Below are 18509 nucleotides of genomic sequence, written 5' to 3' on the forward strand. Positions count from 1 at the left end.
CCCCCATGCATGTGTCTGATAGATGTCTCTGCAAAATGTACATTTCCTCTGTACTCTGATGCCACCTGTTTTCTTTTGGTCCCTGACCCTTTAGATTCACATTCATTTGTGCCGCTGTGGAATTTTATTACCTAGATAAGTTCCTTTTGATTTTCAGTGAGCTCAGTGTAATATACTATATAATAAGTCTTTGGAATGCCACTCCTGCTTTCGTTGAGTATGTTTAGTGGAGTCAGGGAACATACCTCCATACCAGTGTATCAGTGGATTTGTAAAGCTTCAGCTGGGGATTAAAGAGGTGAGGCTTACCGAGCTGATAATAACTGAGTGAGGGTAGACAGGAGGGATGATGATGCATAGGCTGGAGAGCTGCCACCGAGCATGTTACAGGTGGGTCCCGTGGTACCAGACTTTTCAAGGAAGGTCAGAAATGCGGATTAAGGCAACATATTTGAGGTATTGTTGTTGTTTTTAATGACATTCTGAAAGGCAGATAAAACATTTTGTGAACCAGACTAAAGGCCTAAAGGTCGCTTCCTTACTATAGGTGAATCTATGAATGGCAAAAACCATTCATAGTTTTAGTGATGGCAAGAATGTTAAGAGTCTACTCCTAAACTTTGGTGATGAAGGAAAATCCTCTTGTTATTTTTCTGGATGCTTCTTCCCTTTAAGAATCCTCTTCTGGGTAGATTCAGTCTAAGTCTCTAGAACACATTCATCATTCCTGTTTCCTCAGGAGCTGAGATGTCTAGCTTTTTAAGCATATATAGGATCAGTCAGTGAGTATGGGGTGGTGGGGTGGGGTCTCCATGCTGGCCGAGAGGGGTTCCTGCTTCATGCCTGATTGTGGCCATGCCTAACCATGGGCATATTTCCAGATTAAACACACCAGTTTATACCTAAGTGGATTCTCCATTCTTCCCTTGCTGCAGAAGAAAAGAGAGGCCTTTTGTGTGTGGTTTGTCGACCTTTTCTTTAATTAATATGCAGTGTGAGTCAGTCTGAAGAATATAGTGCATTCAGCCCCAGTGCTTTGCTCTGTCTTTCCCGTTAGTGTGGAAGATGTGTCTGCATTTTCCTACATGGACACCATTCTGTACTTTTAAACTAATAGTAGTTAATTGCAGTACTTTAAGGGGAGAGAGCACAGACTTTAGCTAGCCAGGAGCCCTTGGGGTTACTTGATTATATCAAATATGTGAAGCAGCTACAAGAAATGAGATCAGGAACAGGCCAGAAGTTCTGAGGGTCCTGGCTTCTGCATGTGTGTTGTAGCCGGATGAGGAGTTCCTTGCTGGGTCTCCCACAGGCACTTGAGAGGACCTGTGGCAGGTCCATAGTGGGACCAAGGAGGACAGTGTGGTTAGGTTTAGCAGGGTCAGTGCTAAGCAGCCCAGTCAGAATGTAAATTCAGATTTGGGGATTGGAAGTGCTTCTCATGAAGCAGTATTCAAAAAGGTAGTTAGAAGATGAGCTAGGTCCCTAGAAGGCAGGTAGAAAATTTCTTAGTCAATTGCTTGGTCTTCATTTTTAAAATAGCATAACTCAAAGTAAGTATAGTGTCTGTTCGGGGACTTTTGGCAAGATTTCCCTTTTTCTGAATTTTCTACATAATGTGTATCACTCTAGTATTTATATAAAATGAAAAGTACAATTAGTAAACTTTGTCAACTAAGGTCAGGCTTGCTTTTATATCCATTTGATTCATCCACAATGGCGTATTTTTGTTACTGATATGGTTTTACATTACTTTTTGCAATAAATCTTTCTTTCAAAATGAGCACTTTTTCTTCTTCTCTTAAACCTAGGGACTCCTTTCCATTTGATCAACAATTTAACATTTTGATGAGATTTATTGTGGATCAAACTCAAACTCCTAACCTCAAGGTTGGTACCTATTTGTCATTACAGTTCAACCTCTAGAAGTTGAATTTGCTTAAAATATACTTTTTTTGTTCATGACTCTTATTTGGCTGTTATGAATAAATCTGCTGTGAACATCCTTGTACAACTATTTGGTAACATGTTTCCATTTCCCTTGGTTGAGTACATAGGAGAAAAGTTGCTGGTTTATTGGGTAGTTGTATACTTAACTTTATTTTAAATGGCTAAAATGGTTGTACCACATCCATCCATGATATTCCCACTAGCAATATAATGGAAGCACCAGTTCCACATCCTCACCCACATTTGGGTATTATTACTATTTAAACTAGAAAGTTCTGATGTGGTGAGATAAGGTATCTTATTGGAATGTTATGATTTCAATATTAACATTTTAACACATGAAAATTAATTGTTAATTACATACTTTGGAAAATCATAACTATAACAAGAATGAATTTGAGGAAGGATGTGTGTTAATTTGAATTTGGTCATATACATCATGTGTTCTTTAATCATTAACTTTTGTTGGGATTTTAGTGTAGGCCCAGTAAATAATAATCCCCTTCTCCAAAGGTCAAAGCTAATTGAAGCATCCATGGAGTAGTTGGGGTAGAGTATTAGCTTGATCGCTGAAAATGCTACCATGCAGGACATGACTGAGGATGTATGAAAAAACAAAACTAAATACTTCTGGTCAGTGGCAGAGCTGGAAATCCTGCAGCCTGCCCATGGGGGCTCATGCCCTGCAGTTGTCCTGCGCATACATGAGGAACAGAGCATACCTTCAGTCTAAAACTGAAGAGAGTTGAGCTATATGCCACTCACCCTGTTCCCAAACTTACCTATCAGTCATTTATTTCATGCTTTTGTCCCTGGCAGATGCCACTCCATGTGGAAACATGAATCCAGGGGAGAGGGGGTGTTCCCTCAATATTATTACTTTTTTCTGATCAGAATTCAGCTCAAAATTCTATTCAAAGATCTGTAAAATGTACTTATTGTTTATAATTATTGGATCTTTCAGGTCAAAGTTGCAATCCTGAAGTACATTGAGTCCCTCGCTCGGCAGATGGATCCAACAGACTTTGTAAACTCTAGTGAGACGAGGCTTGCTGTATCTAGAATTATAACCTGGACGACAGAACCAAAGAGTTCAGACGTGAGAAAGGTATGTCCAAGAGAACTCGAGTGCAGCTTTTTAAACACAGACTGTTCTCAGGCACGTATGAGGAAAAGAAATTTACTTAGAAACTTGCAAACCACCCCATACACCTTCACAGGATCCTTTATCGCTCCTTTTCTGTAAAAATCAAGTCTTTGCTCTTGCCCCTTACCTTCTCTCTGGTTCCATCTAGTCCCAGTCTTCTGACATCAAAATGAAAATCAGAAATCATGTATGAGGGGTTCATGATTTTCTTAGGCACCTGTTTTGTTCTTTTCAAATGTGTGAAAGCACTGGTAGCTAGCTTAGTGTCTCTTAAGGCCATTGATTTTTCATGTATCAGTTTCATGATGTGGACTTTGAGGACAGAATTGAAGATCTGAGGCTACATGGCCACAAAGTGCCTCCTAGCAAAATGTGGAGCAAAGTTTGCTAAGATAGGAATTCCTGAAATTAAAAAGAACAAACCGTTTTGGATCATAGACCACATTTGGAACATACTTTCTTTGACGTGGGGGGGTGAATGGATGGGGAGGAAGAATTCAGATTTAGAGCCACCTGGACACCAAGGTGATGCTTTGTTGTTGTTGTTGTTGTTTTTCAATCAACCGAAGAGAAGTATTGGCTACTTTCTTCAGAAGTGGTAACATTGAGAGGCATATAACAAAGTAATATACTAGTACCCAGGGACATATAATAGTACACAGGGTACCATTTCTCTTACTAGGTAGTAGTCTGCCTCAGGATCATTACAGAGATTAATTATTACATGTAAAACACTTTGTCAATTCCTGAAAAGTTGTAAACAGGCAACAAGTATAAGTTACTGTGTTTGTTTCTCTTTCTCTCTTACCTGTCTGTGTCTTTCTGTTCTTGAGTTTCACCCGTGGCCATTATTCTTTTACTTAATATATAAACTTGAGTAGCCCTTATAAAGCACTCTTTAAAAGCCAGCTTTCTCAGTTCTGCTTTCAGACTAAAAGTACTTGATTCTGGTTATTGGTGTATAATCACGAGCCTTGCGTTTTTTTCCTTCTGTGCCATACTCCTTCTGTGTTTAGCCTGACCAGTGGACTCCTTTGGCCTTAAGCAGAGTTGATAATGTGGACCACTTGAGTCCAGGCAGGAAAAAAGGAAAGAAGAATTCCAGGAGCAGTTGGCAGGAGTATGTATTTACAAATGCAGATGAACACTTAGCTCTTCCTCTAATGGAGTTCAAAGACAGCAGAAGAATTCTCTAAAAGGTTTCTTTGAAAGGGTTGCAGGTCATGTAAGTCCTGTGTCCACTGTATAGTAATAAACTAAATTGTCCAACGTCAAAAGAACAAGGACCAATCTTATTCAAGTATTCATTCAAAATTACTATCAAAAGAGCATTTCACTGGCAGCCTTTAATTTAGCCATTAAGCCAGGGTTGGATTAAGGAGGAACGATAGGGGATGGTTGAATGATTTGGTTGGTATGTGAGTCACAAACCAGTATTTCTGTTGTAATTTTCGAAGTCACAAGATTGGCCAATAAATACAAAAGCCTTCAGGATAGCTTTCTGTCTTTAGTCATAACACTTAAGTATATGTGTGTCTATGTGTGTTCCTTTTGAAATTGAATGTTACTTAAATATACCCTCCTGTAGGGCTGAAACATATTTTCGACTTCCAGGTAGCTGTGATTAGGGCCTGCAGGGGAACAGCACACTTTCATCATAATGTCCACTTTCTCTGGACATGCACATTAGAAATTTGAACTAGAATTTATTTTCCTAACTATTCTAAACAGGATGTTATAGTAACTTTTTTCCTTGAGTTATTTAGCCTTGGGCTCCAATACACTCAACTTATTTTAATAATAGCATAAGTCAAATATGATTAAGATACTAGTTCAAACCTAAGTTCTGGGACAGTAAGCCTGATCTTCAGAAAAGTTGGAAAGCTTTATTACAGCAGTAGTTCTCAGTCCTGGCTGCCATTAAAATCAACCTCAATTCCTGGGCTCTGCCCCAGGTAATTTGACCTAATTGGTATAAAGTATGGACAGTGTTTTGGGTCTCATTCCCTCTGCTCTTGGCTGATGTTTAATGCACAGAGTTGAGACCCATTGCTTTAGACCGTTACCCTGGGTTTGAACTTCAAGGCATACAGCCTGCTAATGTTGTGTTGACCTGGTTGCCACTAATTCTCTTGGTCCCAGCCTACATCTTCTCTTCAGTGTCTTCAGGACGAGGGCTGGACTTGCTGCTCCCCTGTGTGGTCCCCACCTCCCTGTTTCAACCCACCCTGTATATTCAACACCTAGCACAACACCTGTTGAAACAAAGTAGGCATTTAATAAATATTTCGAATTAATTAACGAATGATAAATGTCCAAAGAGAAATGATCTCATTTTAAGTAGCACATCGAAGCCATCATTTTCAAAGCCATAATGTTGGAATCCCCTGTTTTGACATCTGTATTAGTTTTCTATTGCATACCAAATCACCACAAACTTGGCAGCTTGAAACTACAAAAATTTATTAGATTGTCACTTCTGTGATTCAGGAATCTGGCACACTGTCTCTGGGTCCTTTGCCTCGGGTCTTAACAAACTGAAATCAAGAAGTCTGGGTTTTTGGTCTCACCTGAGATCTGGTCTCTTGTGGCTCATGGGTTCTCAGCCCAATTCTGTTCCTTACAGAAGTAGGGCTGAGATGCCTGTTTTCTTGCTGTCGGCAGGGGGTGTTCTCAGCTCAGAGACGCTACCCACCACCCCCTGCCACATGGCCCTCTCCACAACATGGCAGTTTGCTTTCTCAAAGCCAGCAGGAGAATATTTGGGGGGAAAATATTTTCCCAAACTTCCCAAATTAGGTGAAAAACCTTAATCTATCTAAGAATATTAATTTTCTGCAGACAATACCTGGGAAATTGGCAGTGTAATTCATTCTATAGAATCTTACTTGGAAAAGCACTTTAAACTGACAGAATGCTACATTTGTTAACATTTTTAATATTTATGTTGTTCCCTTTTCATCTCAGCATTTTGGGGTGTTTCATGTTGGAGTGTTTAGATATTTAAGAAGTTTTGAAGAGGAGGGAAGAGGCATAGCCAAAACCAGAACACAAGCCAGTCAGCAGTGGAATATGCTTAGGCTGAGACTGAGGGGGGACTAGCAGGAGAACCCCCACCCAGACCTTCACTGGCCCACTTTATTCCCAAAGTCACTGTGTTCGTGTTTTAGGTATGGGAGCCCTGAATAGTCATGTTGGCCAAATTATACCTTTCTGAAGGCACTGTGTTTGTGTTAATATAATGTGGGGTGCCTGGATGGCTCAGTACGTTAAGTGTCTGACTCTTGATTTCAGTTCAAGTTGTGATGTCAGGATTATAAGATAGGGATCCCTGGGTGGCGCAGCGGTTTGGCGCCTGCCTTGGGCCCAGGGCGCGATCCTGGAGACCCAGGATCGAATCCCACGTCAGGCTCCTGGTGCATGGAGCCTGCTTCTCCCTCTGCCTGTGTCTCTGCCTCTCTCTCTCTCTCTCTCTCTGTGTGACTATCATAAATAAATAAAAATTAAAAAAAAAAAAAGGATTATAAGATAGAGCCCCACATTGGGCTCCACGCTCAGCACAGAGTCTGCTTGAGAGTCTCCTTCTGCCCCCACGCAGTTCATACACAAGACTGCACATGTGTGCACGTGCCCTCTCTCTCTTAAATAAAGAAGTCTTAAAAAAAAAAGATAATATATTAGCAATAGGAAATGGATTCTAGATTTGACTTTCGTTTGACTTTTGCTTCTGCCATTTGGTAATGGTGTGAGCTGGCAGCTGGCACCTTAACTTCTAGCACCTTAAATTCTTGTTTGTTCTTTATAAAATGAGAATGATAATCCCTGCCTCAGGCTTCATTGGAAGGACTAATTGCAGTAGGAAAAAACATAGATAAATATTACTTCATTTACATTGCAGCCACTGGGGCACCTGGATGGCTCAGTGGTTGAGCGTCTTGTCTTGCCTTTGGCTCAGGGTGTGATCCTGGAGTCCTGGGATCGAGTCCCAAACCGGCCTCCCCGCAGAGAGCCTGCTTCTCCCTTGCCCTATGTTTATGCCTCTCTCCCTGTGTCTCTCATGAATAAATAAATAAAATCTTAAAAAAATATATACATCAGAGCCCTTGCTCTTATTCTTTAAGGGTTGTTTTGGTTTTGCTGCTGCTGTTTGTGAAACAAATGGAGAACCTGCTTTTTCCAGCATTAGAAAGGTATTTTTTCCCCCATCAACCAAAGGGAATGTAGTGATGCAGTTGAATTTTTAATGGTGTGTTTGTATTTCAGGATTCAGAATCCCTTTGGGTGTGCTTATCATACATTGATTCTCTGACATTTAGCACCTACATTGTCAGATGAGATAGCAGATTCAGCCCCCCACACGTTGTTTTGAGAAATGCAGTAAATGAAAGCATGGCAAAGAAACCTAGAGAGTATAAAGATGATGTTGCCTGAAGCAAGAAGAGGTTAGAAGCCTTCAAAAGTTGAAATTTCTAGCTGAAAAATATTTATTTATTTATTTTGAGAGAGGGGGAAAGAGAGAGAGAATCTTAAGCAGGCTCTTTGCCCAGCACAGAGCCCAACACGGGGCTCAAGTCACAACCCTAAGATCGTGACCTAAGCTGAAACCAAGAGTCTGTCACTTAACCAACTGAACCATCCAGGTGCCCCTCTCATTGAAAAACTTTCAAGTCTGATTGTAGGTAGGCAGTGTGGCCTAGCCTAGGGTTTTCCCATCAAACAGGATTTGAGGCTCAGCTTAATGGTGACTGAAATGAGTTGACCTTTTTGACCTTTTCATCGAGTAAGGCAAGAATGCTACTACTGCTAGCAAGGATTATGGTTATTATGCACCTAGCAAATGATAGAGGTTTGAAACTGGTACTTACTATTGTTATGCTTCCTATTCTTAGCTGTTAGAGTATATATATACCTAAGGTGATTTTGTAAAAGAAGCCAAATACTTCCACAGCTTACAAATAACCCTGGTTTAAGCACTTGCTTCTCTCATTAAATCCTACCGCCTTTCCTGTTTGTCAGTCCCCGCTTCAGCGTAGTCGAGTAGGTGAGGATTTCCCCACTAGGTCAGCTTCCACCTGCTCTGGGCCTGGAGAAGGAAACTTGGAAGAAAATTGTAAACAGGTAGATATTAAACTAAGTACTAATTTGAAAAAAGATACTTCACTGTTTGCATTTTAGATTATTAATACTGATACCCATGTCAAGACACTGAAAAGATTTTGAAGAAACCTAAAATTCGTATAATACTATGTGAGCGTGTGTGCGTGTAAATGTTTGTATTTTGACATGTTTTATGATTAACACCCTGCCCAAAGACATAGCTGTGTTGAGTGCAGACCTCTACCATAGTTTAGCAGATGAGTGAAGGATACTAAATACGAAATAATCTGAGTGTTTTCAGATACCCTTTCTTTGGTGATTTTCTAAAGCAATTTTAATGACCATCCAGAGGGAGCAGTAATCATTTAATACATTAGAAAACTTCTTTTCCTCCCCAACTTTAAATTTTCCCCAATTAATACCATACCAATGCATTTGTCAAAGCTTTATTGATCTCCTGTCTCAATTCTTTCCATGCTGTGGCATTGAGATTCGAAGGACCTTTTACCCTCACCTACCAAATTCCCCTATAGGGGGCGTGAGTGGGGATTTCCTTGTAAGTTGCTATTTGTTCTTGAAACTCAGTGACCCTAGAGTTGTCCATTAGAAAAAGTGGCAACCTTGAGTGTTTTGTCTGGCCACTGATTGGCCCCACCTCTTGTGAAAGGCAAGAAGCGTTCAGTGATGGGACAGGAACAGTGGCGTACTCCACTCTTGGATTCATTATTGCACATGAGCTCCAGGCTTTTTTCAACAGATCTCTCCAACTCAACCCCGTGTTTGGAATTACTAACTTTAAAGAGAGTGTATTGATAGTAATAATAAATAAAACCCAGTTTTCTTCCTTGCTTGGATTCTAGTATGCTGACGTCTCACTAAGAGGGTTGTAGGCAAAATATTTTAGGACCATAACCGCCTTATCTCTTTTTAAAACTGTGGCGTAAAACATTTTTAAAAGAACATATTTAAGTCCTACTTCCTATTCATTTCTGGAGCTTGAACATCATCAGAAAGGGTTTTACTTTGAAAACAGCTTTAAGCCACAGGGTGACTTTTGAAGATTGTATAAAATCAGTTATATTTTAGAAAATGTAAAAATAAATTATATTTGTTTATATGTATAAGTCACTGTAAATGTACCATCTTTCCAATGAGCTATATTTTCAAAATTCCCCGTCTTTCTGTTTGATTTCTCTAGTGGACCAGAAGTGAAAGTCTGCTGCACTTTCTTTTCCCATGTGATTAAGAGTCATTAATAGCCATGAATTAGCACAATTTCTAGACTTACAATCTTGCAGCCTTCTTGTTCCTAGAAGATCCCACTGATTTTATAATTGGCTTCATGAAAAACCCTTAAGTTAGTCATTTTAGAAAGAAATGTGTTTTTTTTTTTAAGTAGAGACAGTAGCACATTTCACATAAAAATATACGATTCAAAAATATACTGATAAATTTTCTAATTTTCAAATGCCGTTGCCAATCAAAAAATAAGTCCCTAAACTTTTCCTACAATTTTAAATTGACGACTTTTTCCTCCCTGCTAAAACTCAGGTCTGTTTCTGTCTCTTTGAAGTATAATTTTTTCTGCATGCATTTTTTTCTAACATCTAATAAAATGGTTTTTTAAATGCACAGGTTACTTTGCATGAGTTTTGGATTTGCTTCTATACAAATGCACAGATCCTGTTAATATATATTACCTCAGTGGTGAAATAGATTCCTTCAGATAACTGTTTATTAAGAATGTTTCAAGAATGAAATGTAAAGATGTATATTTTAATACAATCAGTAAAGTGTGTTTTGCTGTGTCATGAAAGCACACACTGGCCCCTTGGGATTTAGTTTGGTTGGAAAGGTTACTAAGGACTGTATTTGGAGGTCAAGGGGAAAAGTAAGATACTTTTGCCCAATGCTGTGCTTAATAAATGCTTTCGATATGTCTAAAAAGTAGTTTATGTTGCTGTAAAAAACATTCTACTGATATTTTAAGTTTCATAATTAATTTTTATTTTTGGTTAAATATCTGGGTCTCTGAATTTTCTTTTTTTTTCCTTCTCCGGACACAAATAATAATTCTGCCTTAACTGGATCCAGAATTGATTTTAACACTGTGAAAGCACTGAAATATTTTGTGGTGTTTATTTCCAAAGCATTTCTCAGCAAATACATTTTTTGTAATTCCCTATACCATGGGGGAGAATATCCAGAATAATCACTGCAATCCTAAAATTAAAGTGTTTTGGACAGATAAATGTATCCTTTCAGTCGGAAGACGCTCATAATGTGTTTTGCTTTCTTCTGACCTTCAGAAATGTGTAAGAAATGCCATTATTTACTAAAGTTTTCTCTTGGCATAGTTTTTCTAAATCAGAACCCTTGGAAATAATCTCTCAGGCATCATTTTTTAAGCTCAGACTGCCTGCTACTACTTAGTGCCTTAGAAAGCACATAAACTTGCTGAGTCTCGTTGGGCCACTGTTGCTTCAGCTAACTGCTTTCCCACCTTGCTGCCAGCAGTCCTGCAATTTATTGTCTCAATTAATAAAGAAAAGTAGAGCATTTGCCAAAACAGAAAAATATGTTTTTGTACCATGGAAGGCTGATTGGCTTCCCACGGTCTGTCTCTCAGTTCATAGGCCTAACAGGAGTTTTTCAGATGTATTTAAACTCTTTTTCTAGAATTTCCCAGTCACTCGGAGTAGGCTTGAGGAAAAGTGGTTGTTCAAATAACCTACTGGCAGCTCACATAGAGCCTTACTCTCTCCAGGATGCACTGGGAGCCTTGTCCAGTTCTGACTTAGTAGAGTGGACCATCTCAGCCTTTTCACCTTCTTGGATTGTTTCATTTACGGATTTATCAGCTTTGTACCTAGTACTGAACAACATAAGAGTAATGGTCTATTACGAGCATGTTATGGAAATCCAAGGCCAGGGCTCGAAGATGAAACTGGGGCATATTTTGTAGATTCAGATTAAAGTCAGGCTACTTAAAATTGATGATCTTATTTCCTTGTGTTTTTTATGACAAAGACGTCCTCTCTGTTTTTTAATTTACTTTACTCATGCAAAAAACATTTTTGTAAAACAATTTTAATGGAAGTTTTGACCAAAATACGCTATTTTCCGTTATATCAATTAATCAAGTGTTCTTTTTCCAGGCAGCACAAATTGTGCTCATCTCTCTGTTTGAATTGAACACTCCTGAATTTACCATGTTACTTGGTGCCTTGCCAAAAACATTCCAGGATGGTGCCACCAAACTCCTGCATAACCACCTCAAGAATGCTAGCAACACCAGTGTGGTGAGTGCGTGGTCAAAGTTGGTACCTCTGTACCTATTATGATCTCTGTGAATCCCTGCTCTCTAGATGTGCTCTAATAGAATGTCCAGCTTTCTCTTGTTCTCTTTCTGTAGGTTGTGGGCATCTGGAGAATGGGGCCATGTCTGATCCTGCCACATTCCCAATGAATGAGTGAACCTAGTATTTAAATATGGCCTTTTTCTTAAGTGAGATTTTTCAACCAGTTAAATGTTTACTTGTTCACTTGGTCCTTTATTCATTGAGTTACTTAATTTTTTCATACTAATAAAGATGGAAGTGAAAGTGCCCAATTTGTGTTATTCTAGTCATCTCTGATATCAACCATTCAACCTCAGGAATCCCTATGTGACAGTTATCTATTTTGGGTGTATATATACTTTAAATTGGCCTTAATGATTCTTTAAAAAAAAAAAAAAGTCACCCTGATTGTGCAAATTTTGCCCTTTTATTCACATGTGGGTTAAAAAGCTAAAGGTGGGGGGTGGGGGGCACCTGGATGGCACAGTCAGTTGAGCGTTTGACTGGGTTTTGGCTCAGATCTCGATCTCACAATCATGAGATTGAGCCCTACATCAGGCTCGGTGCTCATCGTTGAGTCTACTTGAGATTGTTTCCCTCTTCCTCTGCCCCTCCTGCTTGTGCTCTTCCTCTCACTCTCTAAAATAAATTAATAAATCTTGGGGGGGGGGAGAGCTAAGGGAAAGGGGACACTATAACCTTTGTTAAGCGCTTGAATAGTGATGCTCATTCTGCTTTCACCCCAGGGCTCTCCGAGCAATACAATTGGCCGGACTCCCTCCCGACACACCAGTAGCAGGACCAGCCCCTTGACCTCACCCACCAACTGTTCCCATGGGGGCCTATCTCCCAGGTAATGCCATTTCAAGAAAAGTGAAGAAACTAAAGCACCCCAGTGTCTATCCAGCCTATTTCTAAGCTTTTAGACCAAGCTTAATACCAAAAAATAGATGGGTATCAGGAGACCATGAGCTCTAATTCTCACTCAAATCTTAACTGTACAATTTTGGGCAAAGTGCTTGACTTCTGTGGTGAAATGGCCAATTTGCACTGAATGTCCTTGGAGATTCTTTTGGCTCTAAGCACTCCCTAGTAACTTAATGATTTTAAAACTAAATTTACATTTAGTACTATTTCACATAAAACCATTTAGGAATTCATCACCTATTCTTTCAGCTCCAGGAGCACCTGAAGGTAATTGTCATCTAAGTAAATCCCTTACAGTTAGTCTACACATAGCCCTGGGGTAGTGTTCCAGCCAAGGAGCCATTCCAAGTATAGTTGCTGTCATCATGGACTCATATTTGAAGCAGACTACTGCTCTGGAGAGGTATTAAGAACCTGAAAACTAAAATTGGATCAGAATATTCAGACTTTTATTGGGATCATGCAAACATTGATCTTACAGAGTCTGAGATAGCAACTTAAAATAAGAAAAAGACTTTGCCTCAGGAGCTCTAGACTTCTCCATTTGCCCCAAAGCCTTTGGAAGTCTCTGTATGGTGGCTTTAGTGACTACTGGCAGGTGTTGGGAGACTGCCTTGGCCTCACATAGAGTGGCCCTAGAGGCCAGATTTCACAGTACTCGGACCTGTGAGGATCATACATGCTGGTTTTGTCTATAAGAAGTCCAGATCTTTGCGATCCCTGGCCCCAAGAATCAAGGAGCTGTGTCTTAAGGGTTGTTGGTACCAAGATGATAAGAAAATACCACAAGTAATGCCATTTTCCCTTTAAAGGTAGGAAAATTTCAAAATGTGAGTGCCTTTATTTTTTTTTTATGTGAGTGCCTTTAAATTTATTTTAGATTTTTAAGTGATCAAGAGTCTCCCCAAATCTTCCATCCCTACCAATAAAATTCTCTTTAATTCTTCAAGTTGTCATATAAATATTTGGAATATATCAAATTTGTATTTTTCTCTTGGTGAAACAAAATATTTTGTATACTTATAGTATCCTACTGTTGATATTGCCTTATTTCTAATCCCCCTAAATCCCCCTGGTACTGTATTTAGGTAGAATGAAGAATGATGTCATGTATCCCAAGTTCGGTGTGTGTTGTCATGATTTTAGCAGGCTGTCAGAATTAATTAGTTGATATCAGAAGTGAAGGAAAACGTGTCTGACTTTCCCCAGGTGTGACTGAGGCTCAACCAACTATTTTTTTTTCATATTAATATCTGTATCTAAAGTATATGACTTGTCTTAAATGAACAGAGTCCAGTGATAACAGTGAAATCAGAGTTCTCTTTCTTGGAATGGGGGATGGTATTTTATAGAAAACTTGAATTCTCTGTTAATGGTTGCTTTTGTTTAGAAGTAATACTTCTACACCATTAGTTGGGAAATCTGCTCTTCAATAATACACAGTTCATACTTCTTATCTTTAGTTTTTTTACTATTAGGGTGGCATATCCCTTAGGTAGTAATAAGCAAAAGGTAAAACTCAAGTACTTTATTATCTTATGTGCTACTGGTCTAAGTAAAAGATTGGTGGGGGCTGCTAGTGTAATCCATCAGAGCTAAAAATTGGTTCAGTATTAATCTTCATGGATCCCCAGATTATTAAAAAATTTATTTTTCCAAGTCACCATTTATTTTTATTTGGCCTGGTCTTAATTTTTACTGTCAAGGTTGCTGGTCAGTGGAAAATATGAAAACGTTTGTTTTTAATATTAATATCATTTTCAAGATTAAGGCCAAGTATGACCTAAATATTTTCTTGGCAACAAATTCTGCTTTAGGGAATTATTTAATTGCATGGTCTCTTCATTTTTTAAAACTAATGTGGCCTCAGTCAGGGAATACCGAGCCATATGGCCTTAGCCAACAACTTGAACTCAGTAGATGTGATTTTTCTCACAACTAAAACTGTCCAGAAGTAGGAAAAATGGCCTACCATCATTATATAACTAGAAATATTTCACCAGGAAAATTATGAAAGCTAAGAACTTTTGCATTAAATAGGAAAATGGACTTAGGGTTACCCCATTCCTGAGGCGGCAGTAGACCCATTATCACGTGTGATTGCAGATGTTTTTCAAGAACACTGTTCTTGAAGCATCTGTTTTCTGTGAGCTACCATTCTTTTGAATCATCTTTAAAAAACGATGAAATCAGAAAGGGAGACAAACCATAAGAGACTCTAAATCACAGGTAACAAACTGAGGGTCGTTGGATGGAGTATGGTGGGAAGATGGGGTAACTGGGTGATGGGCATTAAGGAGGGTACCTGATATAATGAGCCCAGGGTGTTATATGCAACTGATGAATCACTGAGTTCTATCTCTGAAATTAATAATACACTATTTGTTAATTAACTGAATTTAAATTAAAAAGTAAAAGCGAAAAAACAGTTGCAAGGGGCTTCAGATATCACTTCACATCGATTCCCTTTGAGATCACAAAGTAGACAGCAGTCCCCATCCCTCTCTGCTGTACATTCTTGGCAAACCTGTTATAGAGCAGAGTGATCCTAATTAGATGACCTCTCGCAATAAAGGGTAATTTTAGGTGGATTTTACATCCACTGCATTTAGGATCAAGATTTCTGTGGAAGCAAAGTGGGGATTAATTGGGAGACCCAGCCTCCCAAAAGTAGTGGAGATGGTGGTACATCTGTTTTATGCTCTCCCTGTTAGCAGAGCTCCAGCCCAGATGGTCACCAGAGTTCTCTTGTACCTCCACCCGGACTCAGTGTGGGACTCAGAGAAGGTCTTTGGGCCCTTGTATGCCTATGCCATGCTGACCTCTCATCTCCACACTTGTTTACCTTACAAAATGAGGCCACAGCTGTCTTTGGCAGAGGTTAGCTCTTAGGACCATGATGATAGCCAGCCTCAGGCAGTCCTGCTTCTGGGAATGTGGTCTCTGATGCTATGACTCCACTTTGGGCCCCAGGTCACATTTCCTGCCAGGTCAGCTCACACCTCTCCCAGTGCCTGTGGCTCCTCTGAACTGCAGCAGCTATTAGAACTGTTGGTCCGGGCCTCTGCACACCCAGGCCACTGGGTGACATTTACAAGGTGAAGAGATATCCCTGTGTTCTCAGATGCATTTTAATTCTAAAATTAGGTGATGTGAACAGAGGAGTTCAGGTGTTTTTGAGACCTGGTGCTCTGGCCCTCTAGTGGTACTTTTACTTTTCCAGAAGGAAATTACTGGTTGCAGCCTCTGAACTCCATCTGATTGGGTCCCGGCCTCAGGGAGCACACTGTCCACTGCTTGAGTGCTCTGGTCAGAAAGGCATGTTCTCTAGTCTTCCTCCTGTAGTCCCTTGGGTCCCGTTTGAATTAAGGCCCAAAATTCCTTCTTTGGTTCTTTATAGAATAATTGATTGCATTATCTGAAACTGAACATATTTGTATGTAAGTGTTCATAATGTTCTTCCCAGTGTGCACACACACGCACATATACACTTTTACACTTGGAATCTCATGATCTCATGATTTAAAAAATGTAACACATGACCAAGAAGGGAAAGAAAATAAGCAGCCTTATTGCAGGCTAAATTGTAAAAAACTGTTCATTTTCTCTGTATGGTGAAGAATAAATTTTGCTCCAGTTAACTTTGACAGAGCTTGGTCAAGGAAAGAGGAGACTGGAAGACGCTGAGGATGTAGTGATTCCCAGTTCCCTCCCCCGCTCCCCTCCCTGTTGCCTTGTTTTGTCTCTCTCTGACTCTCGTCTTCTGATCTTCTGATCACTGCAGTCGGTTGTGGGGTTGGAGTGCCGATGGCCTCTCGAAGCACCCACCTCCCTTTTCTCAGCCCAACTCCATCCCCACCGCTCCCTCCCACAAGACTCTCAGGCGCTCTTACTCTCCCAGGTAACAAACTACCTGTTAACCTTGTCTGAGGTGTCACAATATTATTGCATTTCCAGGGTCGTCTCAGGTCTTTCGGAAAGCCTTTGGCTTAGACGAACAGGAGTAGAGCCTTGGTGAGAAGTGTGAGCAGATGCATGATCTCTGTCGACCTGCACGAGTGTGGCTCCTGCTGTGTCACAGGGACAGAGACCATTTCATCAACCGACCAAATCTAGCAGCACCTACCATAGTGAGCCTTTTGGCCGAGGCAGGGCTGAGCCCCCTCAAAGGTGCTGGGGCAATGCCATGAAGTCAAGGCAGACAAGAGGGGCACAGTTTTCTTCGTTATTCTTCTCAGGAGGACAGGTCATTCCTGCTCAGAAGCAAATGAGTCCTGCTCTTTCCCAACCATACCTGTAGTGCTCAGTGCTGCTGTTGACAATGTGGACTAATTTCTTGCATAACATTACTGCAATTTGGTGAGAGTCCGAGGACACAGATCCTGAAGGGAAGCCCCAAGAAGTGTGTTCACTGCTGCATTTCATTGATATGCCCTGACTCTAGGCCAGAGAGTAGTCAGTATTCTCTCACTAGCCCCTGGTGGAAGGTGAAAAAGTTAAGGAGTCTAGAAGAAGGGGTGGGCCTTTGTTCAGATTGAAGACAGGTGGTAAATCAGTGGGACCAAGTGGGATCTACAGATTTCTATGGATACCTATTTGGTCCCTTAGGTGGTTATTTTAAAGGTCCAAAGATCAGAGGACCCCTTCCCTAGAAGCCTGTAATTTCACCAGCAGAGCATGAGGCAGTCCAGCTGCCTCTGGGCTGTGTAAGATGAGTTTGTACTCTCTGATAGGGTATGATAGAAACAAAACAGAAGAAGGTCTGTTACTTCTGAATGCCTCAAAGATAGCTTTTGCACGGATTTACATTCCTGTTTTTCTATTCTTGACTCATTGAAGCTGTACATAATAAACAAGTCAGCTAAATGTTTTAACATCTTTCCTTTGAAACTCTTATATCTGAGAAAGTAACTTCCCAAGTGTACAGAGAATCCTATAATGACTAGATGTTTCTAGATACACAAGATTAGGGCAAGGACACAGCAGCAGTGTGACAGCTGCTGTCGTCAATGTTAATAAAGCATGTCACCATACTTAAACTTTTTTTTTTTTTTAAAGGTTAGCCATGCATCAAAGTAGAAGTCCCATTTATTAACTGTGTTCCAGGACAATGACCTGTGTGCCCTAATAGACACTAAGCTTCACCCCAGCCATTCTTCCCATCCAGCCATCAAGACTCCTTCCAGAGGACACCTCATTTCCAGAATTATCTTTAGCGCATGCACAGTAACACAGCTAAGGCTAATAAGTACCCATAAGTTCTGTTGACAATCAGAGGGAGAGAGCATTGATAAGAGACTTTTGCATGTAGAAAAACCCATCTGTTCCCTACAAATAAGAGGAAATCTTTGTCTCTTTGCTTTCTGCCAAAACTGTATTGTGTAACAAGGAATGATTATATCCTAATTCCATTCCTGGTGTGTTTTCTCTAACAAAATGACAAAGGGGAAAATCTCAGAAGGCAAACTTCCTGTCTCCAGTCTCCATTCTTGGAGACCTGACCTCACACATCTCCCTGACCACAATATGGATCCTTTACAACAGGGCAAGTCAGATCTCTGTTCTGCCTCAGTATTGGATGACATGGCCTGACCTTGGGTCCATGAATATTGACCAATTGAGCAACTCTCCCTAATCTAAAGAATTCTAAGGAAACCTTTCTGGGGTCTAATCAGAGTGTTTACAGAAGACCAGGAGCTGGCCTTTAACCTAAGGATTATGTCTCTGAGCTAAAACAAGACAGAATGTGGGGGCAGGTAACAGTCCAGGTTGTATCTAAGCAAGCCTCTTCTGATAGGTGAAGCCACTTCATCCTTCTTGCTATGCTCCCTTATGTTCTGCTGGCCAGGAGCACGGCGTCTGTGATTCCCCAATGATGGCTTTCATGAGAATTTCCTTGTTTCCCCTACAGAATGAAGGCTCATAGGCATTGATTTGGGGGGAAAAAAACAAAAACAAATGCCAAAACATGAACTAGCAAAGAAAGTAGCATTATCTGTTTCCTGTTGGAGAAAAACAATACTGTCTCTCACCTGGAGCTCACAGTT

At 40.2% G+C, this 18509-nt stretch overlaps 1 protein-coding gene across 23 annotated transcripts in view; it reads left to right on the forward strand.

Annotated features, from left to right (window-relative positions):
- The window catches only part of CLASP1 (cytoplasmic linker associated protein 1), a 267481-nt gene that overhangs the window by 209979 nt on the left and 38993 nt on the right, over nucleotides 1-18509 (forward strand). For 14 of the 23 annotated variants that reach the window (XM_049097164.1, XM_049097165.1, XM_049097167.1 and 11 more), the window contains 5 exons: nucleotides 1812-1890; nucleotides 2915-3058; nucleotides 11353-11496; nucleotides 12282-12388; nucleotides 16247-16363. In XM_049097164.1, the coding sequence (XP_048953121.1) occupies nucleotides 1812-1890; nucleotides 2915-3058; nucleotides 11353-11496; nucleotides 12282-12388; nucleotides 16247-16363 (591 nt within the window). The remainder of the gene's footprint in view (nucleotides 1-1811; nucleotides 1891-2914; nucleotides 3059-11352; nucleotides 11497-12281; nucleotides 12389-16246; nucleotides 16364-18509) is intronic. The other 9 variants (XM_035702323.2, XM_049097180.1, XM_049097178.1 and 6 more) reach the window with 1 other exon arrangement.

Source organism: Canis lupus, chromosome 19 (genome assembly GCF_003254725.2).
Source record: "Canis lupus dingo isolate Sandy chromosome 19, ASM325472v2, whole genome shotgun sequence".
Classification (NCBI taxonomy): Eukaryota; Metazoa; Chordata; class Mammalia; order Carnivora; family Canidae; genus Canis; species Canis lupus.